General features: G+C 31.2%; 1 protein-coding gene across 21 annotated transcripts in view; it reads left to right on the top strand.

Annotated features, from left to right (window-relative positions):
- Positions 1 to 13,016, top strand: part of cac (calcium voltage-gated channel subunit cacophony) — a 67,318-nt gene that overhangs the window by 28,418 nt on the left and 25,884 nt on the right. For 20 of the 21 annotated variants that reach the window (XM_070210026.1, XM_070210031.1, XM_032440341.2 and 17 more), the window contains 5 exons: positions 129 to 272; positions 434 to 635; positions 3,280 to 3,444; positions 4,904 to 5,014; positions 7,774 to 7,857. In XM_070210026.1, the coding sequence (XP_070066127.1) occupies positions 129 to 272; positions 434 to 635; positions 3,280 to 3,444; positions 4,904 to 5,014; positions 7,774 to 7,857 (706 nt within the window). Of the gene's footprint in view, positions 1 to 128; positions 273 to 433; positions 636 to 3,279; positions 3,445 to 4,903; positions 5,015 to 7,773; positions 7,858 to 9,575; positions 9,712 to 13,016 lie in introns of those variants that run through there. The other variant, XM_070210062.1, reaches the window with a different exon arrangement.

Here is a 13,016-nt window from a genome sequence, read left to right on the forward strand (position 1 = left end):
ACTTTAATTAAGTAATTAATCCAATTACTTATTATTTCACAACGTTTTAAAAAATTTAATTGCGAACACATCATAAACCAAACATTAACATATAATATGCAACCATCACCACCACCCACCACCTGAAGGGGTTCGTATTTTAAATACGAGGAAGACGAGTTGCTGCCCAAACAGGAGATGCGAGTATGGAAGCCCCGCAGCTTCCATTACGATAATGTCGCCGCAGCCATGTTGACGCTTTTTGCTGTACAAACCGGCGAAGGATGGCCACAGTAAGCTATTTGCTCGTAGCGTTTAAGTTATACTAATACTATAGTATATAATATGCAACAAAGTGCAAATATTACTGGTGAATAATTCAATTGTAATTTGTTTTTATTTTTTGTTTTGTGCTATCTTCACTTAAATGTTGCTAATGGTAATCATCACATAGGGTCTTGCAACACTCAATGGCTGCCACTTATGAAGATAGGGGTCCAATCCAAAATTTCCGGATCGAAATGTCCATCTTTTATATAGTATATTTTATTGTATTTCCATTCTTCTTCGTCAACATATTCGTCGCCTTGATAATTATTACATTTCAAGAGCAAGGCGAAGCTGAATTACAAGACGGTGAAATTGACAAAAATCAGGTGAGCCAGCAAATCAAAAAATACAAAATTTTAAAAACGATTTCAAAACTGACTATGTGTGTTTCATGTGTAATGTACTTACTCGTAAAATTGATAGTCGTAAAATTAACAATTATCTATGTATCTGCACGTAAATGTACACACATACAACGATACCCATACATGTATATACCTCTATTAAATAGTTACTTATGTATGCTAGCCAAACAATACAATCAAACACTGTACGGAAAATTTGTGTAACGTTTGCGCAAACGTTATTAGCTCAGGTTCTGCTATCTGTACCTGTACACGTACTCGCAATCGTTCCTATATGTACCTGCCATTAAATCTTATAGAATTTTGCCACCTTTATTGATTAGACTGACGCCTTGCGCGTCGTTATTGACATTATTCACATTTGGGCTAACATTTATCTTGTCCGTCTCTGCAATGACTGCGGTTTGGCATTAATTGCATAAACCTATGCAATATGAGTTATTTTGTCAATTTAATGCGTGCAATAATTAAATAAGATTTTCGACAATGCAGGCCCAGCAAACATTGGACGTGAGAATTTCAAAGTTGGTTCTGGTTGCTTGCCGCATAATTTGACAATCGGCCCATAAAAATGATCGAAGTGGTTTATGATTCGAAATTAGTTTCAAACTTACCTTATCAGTACTATTTATGTATATTATTTAAAGAGAAAAAAGTCCTTACATAGGTTCCTGTCATTATTAGTTTTTAAAAAAATACGTGTATGTGCGTTCTTTTAAGGATGAAACCCTATGGTCTTATTGCCTTAGAATAATATAGAACAATAAAAATGATTGTATGTGTATATATTTAGCGTTTTTTTTTTTGTGTATTGCTTTTGTTTATTCCGAAAAAAATTCTCACAAATTTGATCAACTAATTGTAATCTCCAGATGTAAATACATCAATTAATCGTGCCATAGGCCTTAGAACATATATAGGTTAATGTATCGATCGGACCCTGTATATAAACATTATTAGAAACCCATTAATATAAAGAGTGAACATTTACCGGAAAGTAGAGATTTTTTATAATACCCACGATAGTCCTTAAATATTCAGTGATGAATATTTAACGATTGGTATCGTCAAGTCGCTATTTTCGCCAAACTATGTAGTTCGTTGCTGAGTACACAATAATAAATACTGTAAGTATGTCATTAACCCAGCAATATCTTTCATTAAGGCGGCCTAATACCTAACGAGTTGAACTGAATTTTGGTTATTAATTGGCTGAAGAGAATTGAAAATTGAACAAATATTATTTCAAATATAGTGAGGCATCAATTATTATTTCAAATCTAGTAAGACACCGGCACTAACACCCGGAATTGATAAAACAATTGCACAGAAATGCAAAATTATTATTTTTTAGTTGATCTCGTTTTGATTGGCATGCATTTATATAATAGCTTTTAAATTAACATTTAAATTAGAAAGAAAAATGTAAAACTCACTAGCGTCAAGACTTATCTACCTTATTTGTATACCCTGCTCCCATCGCTAATAGGTAAAACAGGCTAAAATATATGCATACAGCATGCAGCATTCAAGGCTTGAACCTATTAATATATTCTTGATTAGCATCAACAGCCAACAGTCGATTCATTTGTTTTGTTATCCGCTGGAATCAGTACCAGAATCAGTTACAAGGCTGCATAGCTTACAGTTTGGTGTCAGCTCACGAGAGAAACTTTTTTGGAGAAACCACCGAAATATTTGGATTGCGATAAAAAAAAAACGCTCAAGTTATTCAAGAACACATTTCCTATATTGTGGTGGTGGGAAAAGAACATGTACAAAGTGATTTTCCATCTTGGCCGGATACTCTTTACTCGTTTTATAAAGGACCTTTCGTCGGTTGGTTTAACCTAACGTGACTATGTATGCAGATCAAGTAAAGTTGTTATGTTATGACAAGCTGACATAGTCACATTTTAGTGTCGAGTTAGCCTTTTTTATCTAAAAGATAATGGTTATACACATCAAATAGACTCTCACGTTTTGGCCACAGCTTTAAAGGCCAGGACTGTTCGAAGTTTTATCAAGCGATGGTCCAATCAAAAAATCATTATTTCTACTATTTATCATGTTAGCTGTAATATTCAATACTAGAGAATTTAAGCCGTACTGAAACAATTGCTGTTAACTACCCTTCTTGGATTAAAATGATATCATATTCCAGTAGGCTCCCAAAACCGCATCTTAACTCTTAAGCTAAACGTAGAATTATGATTGATGTTATAATCATTTATAAATAAACCAGCGGGTATTTCCCGGCCTTTCCGTGGCAAATTTTGTGCTTTCAATTTTGGACCTAAGCTTTTCACCCATTTTTCACACGTGGACAACTTAAATCTACTTAGTTGCTAGCTCGGATAGCATCTAAGATCGATGCGTTTATACAGACAAACATGGCAGATCGACTTTGACTAGACTGATCAAGAATATATATGTTAGGTCGAGATGTTTTTGTCTGCCTACAACATAAAGATATTTATAAAACCATTCGTTTTACCTATTTCAATGGCTACAGGATATGAAGAACAAATAATTTTTTACAGTGGACATTGTTGTTTTTGTTGCTGTGATATAATAATATCAAAATTCTTTACTTTTTTCACAGAAATCTTGTATTGATTTTACAATTGGAGCTCGACCTCTTGAACGTTATATGCCCAAAAATCGTAATACTTTTAAGTACAAAGTGTGGCGCATTGTTGTCTCTACCCCATTCGAATACTTTATAATGATGCTGATTGTTTTCAATACACTGTTATTGATGATGAAGGTAAGTTTTCGTATTTGCGTTCCCATTCACATGTAATTACAACTAATTTGAAAACAAACAAACGCATTTTAATTTGGGCCTATGATTAAAAATACTTTATACGAGGGCCTTCTGAGTCTACGGTTTCAGTGATTTTCCTAACATTAATTCGTACAGAAAATCTCTATTATTACTTAATGCATATGAAGGAATATACATATATATTGCAACTAAAAAAAGCATTCCCACTTTTGAAAACATACAACTTTTTTCATAAAGAAAACAACCGAAAAAATCAGGCCAGCTAACAAAAAGCTCTAGTCGAGAGTGCCTGCTGGGAGATACATTATACAGTCGCTATGGTTATTCTTTCCGTTGCTATAATAATTGCATTTTTTACTCATGAACATGTTTCAGTAACACACAAATAGGAATAGCACTGAGGTAGTCGAAAGTAAATGAGTAGAAAATACTCTGAACTCTGCGCTGAGTTCCCTTCAAAAATATTCCTGCTTTTTTTCTATACAAACACACACAAAGCACACACACAGATTATAAGACGCTTCTTATTCGCTTATATTTATAATCAACATACATTTTTTGATGTATCAAGTTTTAAAGCAATGCTTAAAAAAACAAGATTAACAATTGATTTTATCCATATTGTGGTAATGGGGCAACAAATGATAAACTCGTTCCTTATAGTCGACGATAATAAAGTGGGACTAATTTATTGAAAAATATTGAAACCGAAAAGTTATCAGTTAGCCGCCGTATTTAGCAACTGTAAGAATTTTATAAAGTTGACACTTTATTTTTTTTTAAATGTACTATTTTTACATACCCGCTAAGTTTAAAAATACCCACAAATATTTATTAGTTAACCACTATTCAAATTTAGTAGTTCACTGTCAATCGAAATGTTTTAATGAATCTCTCCATTTTATTTGGCTTATACACATTAAAAATAATGTACTAAATTTGGTATCAATATGCAACAAATAACATATATTATAATCAACCTTAAAAATGTATAAATCGATGTTGTGAATTGTATATAAGCCATTAAAAATTTAAGTTTGTCCTTATGCAAACTGGCATGGAGTTTTATTTTTTATTTATTTATTTTATTTTTTTTTGTTATGGGGATACTTTAATTTTTCCACAAACACGTAACATACGAGGGTATGTATATCGAATTTTCTATGTCGCATGATTCGTCGATGAGAAACAATATAAATAGCGAGTGCGAAAGGGAATTATTGTTGATTTAGGAACGCCGTATTTATGGCGGTAATATTTCAAGTCTTTTTAATTACATTATTTTTGGGATAATTGAAATGCGTTGTTCAAATACACACCTCTGTAATCGTACATAATTGCGGACCATTTGCGCAAATCCTACTTTTGGCTAACAGACAATGTCTGTGATGTTTTTAAATGGGAGAAACAAACTAATCATAAACAACAATCTTAACAGTATCATAATCAAAGTGAGATGTATGAAAAGTCACTCAAATACATCAACATGGGATTCACAGGCATGTTCAGTGTTGAAACTGTTCTTAAGATAATTGGATTCGGTGTCAAGGTAAGTTTAAGATTGTACAAAATAAAATACTGTAAGTGTTATCGGTTAGCATTTCGATCTTTAATATCAGCTAGATCCAATGTACAGACTATTTAAGTCCGTTTTAAGTATGCTGAAATATACAATGTCACATTATCATTTGGTAATATTTGTATGTATGTTTAATGGAAGAGCTGTCTAAGGTCATATCAAGGTAAGGTTTTTCAAACTACATATGCTGCTCACATTACCAACTTTAACGCATGTATCTATTTCTCTGTGTGCTTGTAAATATGTCTCGAAAGTACGCTTCAATATACGGAATTTCAAATAAAAAGGCCCAAATACAACTTTTTTTTTTTGTTATAAACAAAACGGCAATGTATAAATGTTTATTTTCAAATCTACGAGATTTTCACACAAAGTCTTAAGTAATTAAAAAGGGTCCTACTTCGACCACGTATCGACTAATCATTATTAATTAAAATCAAAAGTTCACCAAACAAAAATTGATAAAAAAGTTGTATTGTTCTTAATGTTCATACAAATCGTCCAAAAACTAGTGATGTAAATCTGAAAAAATCGGTCATCGATTCTTCAATTTGATGTTTCGAAATATACAGCCTTGTCACCTCGATTGTTTCCTACTAATTCCCCAATACATAAAAAAAATTCTATACCATTAAAGCAGCATTAAAAGTCTATAGCATTTCAACATTATTTTACCCTTGTAGAAAGATATTATTATTTTGTAATGAATTAAGTATTGCATTAACGGAAGTCATCTCCGACACCACCAAGTATATTTCTACATTCCTGATCACTATCAACCTATATAGCTCTTTAGGAAAAATTGCTCAAAAAATGCGTTTTCACTAGGGACAATTTACTCTTTTAAGCACTCTTTCAACAGCTACGAGCTTCTTCGGCGATCTGATTATGATAATTCATTTTAGCCAGCTTTATTTTTACTTATTCCAAACGTCATAGTTTAATATGAGAATGTGTGTTTCTCTTTTCTTAATCCATCGATGTATATCGAGAGGTTCAAAATATATACATCGAGGCTTACTATGAAAATTCTGACTTAGTGATCTTTGATTAATCGGTGTTTTTTTTAATTTAGTAGTAAATTGGACTAGTGTACTAAAAATGTAGTTTACATTTCATGAAAAGGCATTGTTCTATTAGCTTATATCATTTTATATTATTATTTTTATTAGTTCTTAATCATGAGTTTGATTTGCAATGTCGCTTGGGACATTTGTAGTCTCTATATGCATAGAAAACTGCTTATTCTTGCTGACTGACTGATTGTTTGGAGATTAACGCACAGCCCATGTGCTGAAAAATTGAAGTGCTAACCGTAATTAGAGGGGGTTTGGAGAATCCAAAGCAAGTGTGGGAAAATTGTGGAAACGGTTGCGAACTCATTTTCAAAAACCTTTGTTCATATGTTTGAGAGGGGCTTGAAACTTTTCAGAGAATTTACTATTGCAAAATGAGAGTCAAGAATTTGACGGGTTAAGTTTCTGTTTTACATTTAATTATTTAGCTTACGAAATATTATTAAAGATTAATTTTACATTTATCCAACCCTCCCAGGTCTAAGTTTATACCGCTTCAAAGATCAAAAGATCTATTTGAAAACTCATTTGTGACCTAATTCACACTTTTCGGGTCAATTATTTTTGGTTTAAACATATACTACGAGCTTCACGATTCTCCTTACATATTTGTGAAGACGTAAGCCTACAAGGATATTTAATCTTCGGTGAAGAAAGTTATTCTTTTCGTCTGTCAGTATATTTCAATCCTACTACCTACTATCCAAAGTTTGCTTAGCTCACCTCTCCACCCAAGTCCAAATTTCAAAAAACTCTATTTTGGTACTCACTTTTGACCACACGGCTTGCGCGTTGATCACCAATAACTCAGACAGAACACTTTTTTATATATAGAGAGAGATTTAAATATAGAAAGATCGCCAAAACCATTAATATATATAGATAGAATAAAAATATCAATGTATATATTTATTATGTATTCAATAATGTTGGTCCATTTGTATAATTTATTTTTTATTTGTATCAAACATATTTGGCATGTACTTATTTTTTCTTTTTTAACCTAAAGGTTGGGCTAAGAACTATGTATCTATTTGTAAATGGATACGATGTGCCTTTAATTTTCATGTTAGTTAAATGTAATAATTCATCTAAAACAAACTTCGGTTCGATCCCAAATGTCTTCGTGTTCTCATTTTATAGTTTCATGATGCACCGCCCACCCACAGTGATATACTGACCTATATGAACCTGGTATTCACCTTGTTCTTCTTAATGGAGACAATACTTAAAGTAGTAGCATTTGGATGTACGGTAGGTATTAGTGTAAAATGGGTCATTCATATGCGCTCGTGTTAAATGTACTTATAATGATAACAAAACTAGTTTGTTTGGAATAGTTTGTTAATTTCGTTATTTTAATTACAATTAAATGATTATAGCATTATGTGTTGATGAAAACTTATATAGTGTTTTAGCAAACTGTGCGTAAATTATAAAAAGGACCTTTGTGTTGATTTAAGTGAATAACAATTATCAGAATGTAACATTGTAAATTTCAGCGTATGAAATTGTATTTTGCATATTGATTCAAAACAAAAGAGAAAAAAAAAACAACAAAAACAAACAAACCCAAAATAATGCAGTAGAGAAATAAAATGTTATTACACAAGCAATTAAACCATAAATAATATGTAACCATTTGTTTTATAGAACTTTTTCAAGGATCCGTGGAACATTTTTGATCTTATTACTGTATTAGGCAGCATTGTGGATGCACTCTGGATGGAATTCGGGGTAATTATATGCCGTTTGCAATAGCTAACTTTGAGCATACATATTATTGTTGTGTTCGATTTATGTAGGCCGTTATGCAAGACAAACAAACAATATAATCCATTTAAAAACAAAGTATTTTTTTTGCCAAGATACTCCCACCCGTACAATAACAACAACACATTTATTATAATACTTACCACATATATGAAAACATATACACGTACACATATGTATATTTATACCCACGTACACATACTTATGTGAACATACGTGCATATGTATTTAAACTCGAGAAATGTGGATTTAACGTCAATATAACCGATTAACGGTGTTAAAGCTCTACTTTTACGGACGAAAATTATTAATGAGTACTTAACAAATCCAAATTGATTTTTCGAAATTAGCTATTTGTATGTTCATAGGAAATCTAAGTCAATGACTTATCTTATATTAAAGGAAAATGATTTTAAACATTGATATAAATCTTTTAGCAATTAGCATATTTAAATTATAAATATTGCTGCTTTGGTTATTTATCATGGAAAATCAATAACTTCAGTATTAAGTGTCTATACTTTTCAGTGGACTCAGCGGGGAAAAGTGGGGCTTGTTAGTTAATTTTTGCTATAATGCTAACGGAAATAATTGTACTAAAATAAATTAAATCGTGTGGGAAGAAAAAATTTGGGTTTGAGGACTCCACAGAAGTAATACGAGACGAATATGTTAGAAAACATTCAGGTTACTTCCAATGTTATCTTATTGTGTGTGTTTTCAAGGGCAATATACATATGACACTGCTGTTGATATTTAAACCGCTAATGAATACAGCTACACAAGAAATTGTTATTGATAAATGAACATTTTATTTCCATGAGATTTTACATAAAAAATAATATTTCTTTTTGAAACTCCCACGAAATACAGAAATTAATAATCATATTTCTTTTTGATTTCCTTTTTCATATTTATTTGTGTACGAAAACGAATACCAAATACGAAATGTGGTCTCAAAATCGGGAAAACCAAATCCGAAACAAACAAAAAACGATGAATGCAAAAAATAATCAAATAAAACACTCACGCAATCCAAAATTTACACCCTTCACGTATATTAATGTATGAATTATGTAACACGTGCAAATATTTACATGTATTCGAATTTATATATATGTAACGTAAATGATGCATATATGCGACTACATATGTATATATGTAAACATCAAATACATTGATACAAATGCCTTCTATTAATGAATATTCCCACCAAATTTGGCCATCGGGAAACGAAACGTCACGTTATCGCTGCCCAACACGAAATTAATAATAAAATAATGATAAAAAAAAAAAAAAAAACAAAAAAAAACACCCACACTTGTACTATGTAATTACAAAACCAACACCAATGCCAATACTAAATGCAATGAATATGCAACTAACTCGCTCATCACAATCACAACTTGTATTAAAAACAAATTCACCAAACAAAATTATAATTATATAAAAAAAAAAAACAAAAAACAAAAAAAAAAAAACAAAACTGCCACCAAATGAATTATGAAACGAACCAATTAACAAATTGAATTGTATTACAAACATGTTGTCATTCAACAACTTTGCATGTGTATGTGCTTCAATTGAATGTGTTATCCAATACACATGTTGCACATACATATGCATACATATATATCATCTACAACTACATCGACATGTACAACAAATTTCAACACCAACAGCACGATGTAAGTACGAAACACAATCTACACAGAATTGCATTTTTCAAAATCTTATGTGTTCGAATCAATGATTTTAGATTTCGCTTTTACTGCTAAGCACCTTTCACTTACCTAATAAGCTTATTAGATCTTATATTTTTGATCTTATATATACACATACAATTTCTACACACATTTTTTAGTAAGTGTTGCATTTTTTTTCTTTATTTGCGTGTCCTAGCAGACAATATTGTAATTAAGTTACGAAATGGGCGCAACTTAGTTTTGGGTCTGGAGTGCTAGATTTAACTAAAACAAATTTGTTTTTAGGCACCCATCGGTCTTTTCGGTAATTTATATTGAAAATTGGTATCCAACGGGAACTCTTGCTCTATTTTTCTCAAGCCAACATTAATTTTGTCTTAAACGGCTTAAGACTCAACAAAAATAACGAGTGAAAATAGTCTGAAAATCGAAAATATTGTTATTTTAAAACTCACAATAAATAACAATTAAATATTTTTCAAACTAAGCATGACACGAAATGGGTGGCATGCAGAGTATAATAGCCATGAATTCTGTTAGAGCCTAAATGAGTTTATTGGAGCCTCTATTTTGTTCTTTCTTGGAATAAGTCTAAGTTTCTTATGTCAAATAATATGCCTAATTTTGGCACGATTACAAGAGCTGAAAGTATCAACCGTATGTTCTCAAAACCTAATTAATCTTAGAGATTCTCAGCAAAACTCTCATCAAGATCTAAATTTTTGGGAATAATTTGACAGAAAATACGCTTTGATATTTTAAGAAATTACGATATTTTAACGCTGTCGTAAAGGAAGTCTCAACTTAAATCCGATTAATAAATCCTGTGTGTAGATTAACGACTGACTGAGTATTTAACTGCCTGTATACCGAAGCTGCGAATATTCGTATCTGTAATTTTCAGTTTTTCAAAAAGTTCAATTAAGTAAAAAACTAAAAACTTTGCAATCGGGTTTGCAGAGTAGGTACCGATTAGATCAAGCTATATCGCAAAGATCTAACATTGACACTATAAACTAATACTTAGGGATGGGACGGACATTTATTTCTCATATGCAATTTATATGTAACAGGCAAAGAAGGTATTTCCCGTAAAGTATAAATAAGCGCACCGATCTCAAAACCAATGAGAGTGAGTGTGAGTTCAGATTTTCTCATAAATGTGGATTTATGCGTCTGTTTTTATATTTCGCGTCAATTTTACCCATTTTTTGCGCATGTATTTGATTAACTGATCGATCAAATTGTTTTTATAATTTAACCAGAAAAGCTTGTCCTTAGAAACTCACAAAAAAAAACTTTTGAGCTCGATTAAAAGCACTGAAACATTTGATATCACAGCCAAACAACTTCAAGCTATAATTTAAATATAGATTTCTAAAACAAATGACTGTTGGTCCACAAAAACAATTTATTCATTTCTTGAATACAAAATAATTAATTTCTTATTTGTGTAAGTGGAGCTTTTAAGCTGACCAGTGGTGAATGTAAGTAATACATATTGGTCGGCAAGTCAATATCAGAACCAGCAAGAGAACTAAAGGTACTAAAAAGGATTTCAGTTAAGCACTCAAAGTTTTCAAATATACTCTTTTAACTGTATATACATAACTATTAACTTTTCCGCATGATGTAAATTCCATATGGATTTCTTGAGTGCCTTGTTTATAGCACAGGGCAAATACTTTGGCCTATTCAATTTAAACTACTTGGGAGCCTCGACTATTCTGTTCTTACTATCCCTTTTCACTACAGGTCTTTAACGACGTACAACTTCTTTAGATACTGAAGTAGATTTTCTCTGTCATATTCTTAAGATATCTTAGAGACTTTCAAAACCATACTTTCCTCAACAAGCCTTTAAATATTGTTTGTGTATATTGCAACGCTGTTCTCATATGCTAATCGCAATCAAATCAGAAAACAAACGCTGAAATCGAGTTGGTTTGTATCCCTCATAATATCTTTAATAGTATAATATTTATTAATAACACAAACGCTTTTTAAAGTTGTTTAGATTGTTAAGATGCATGCCGCGAAATAAAACTTCTTTCTGAATGTACTTTACAATGTACTTTATTGAAAGATATACAGTACTGTTAGGCTTACGCTGTATAACTGCTTTGTTCATATGATCCGTATTTGAGATTTGTATATTTTTTGACGTTCTCTTCAGGTTAGTAAGGTATGAACTATGAACCCAAACTAATAACATCCTTCGGTACCATCAAAAATTCTTAAATATTTATGTTTTTTGCTATTGTCATTAGATTGCCGGTAACTTAATGCAAAACCGATAAATTGATAGTACTGTATGCTCATACTAACGTATGTACAAGCAAGGTTGAATACAAATTATTACCACTACCATACTCATACATAGTAGTACACATAAGTGGCTGTAAAACTTCAAGGTTTTATAGAGCAGTTCAAATGCAGCGTGATAAAAGATTCAGTAAAATATGTGCATTCCAATTTACTTACACATAATTCTGATCACATATTTTCATTGATTTATATTTGCATATTGCAAGAAAGTAAATTATTACTAATAATTTTCAACTCTACTTTATTAATTTCTTTGTTTTTTTCTAATAAAAAAAAAAAAAAACCCAATCGACTACTTATAACGCCGCCAACGTCGTATGAAATCCGCAATTCGATTTAAAAACAACCAATACGCACTCGTTATTGCAAATAAATACTATAATTAACTAATAATAATAATAATAATAAAAAAAAAAAAAAACAAATTAAAAATAATATCTAAAATAAAAACAAACAAAAAAATAACCAACGCTCAACTGCACTGCTACAATCACACATTTCATTATTGTTGAAAACTTTGCAATTCATCCTTTGGCTGCTGTCGATTCGAACTCAATGCAACTTAATACAACTGCTGTTTTAAATCCATGCAATTAACTTGCCGTTTGGTATTTCCACAAAACCAACAACATTTTTGGCAAAAACTTCGGTGACAATCCGGTATATGAGTTGTGTGTTCATTAATTTAAAAAAAAAACCGAATCTATGTTTCAATTGAACATGGTTTCTGATTATTCTACAGGATGTAAGTAAACAAACCAAAACAAGAACAGTTCTTTTTTTTTTATTAATTATAAAACTTTACAACAAGAAACCACAAATAAATTTTTTTTTAGCAATTTAGCTAAACTTTTACCATATATCCTTTTCTATATTCACATCGCATCGTTGATGTTTTCTTCCGTAGTAGATTCAATTGTCTTGATTTTCAAAAATACATATTTACATATATGTATTTAGCTACTCATTAAATAAGTTTCTAGTCCAAAGTACACCATATCCCTTTTAATTTTTCGTAGTACTCTTACCCCATTGCCATTGCCATGCCATTGTTGATATGAACTTGGCTCAAATAACAAGTTCCATAAT

Source organism: Drosophila virilis, chromosome X (assembly GCF_030788295.1).
Source record: "Drosophila virilis strain 15010-1051.87 chromosome X, Dvir_AGI_RSII-ME, whole genome shotgun sequence".
Classification (NCBI taxonomy): domain Eukaryota; kingdom Metazoa; phylum Arthropoda; class Insecta; order Diptera; family Drosophilidae; genus Drosophila; species Drosophila virilis.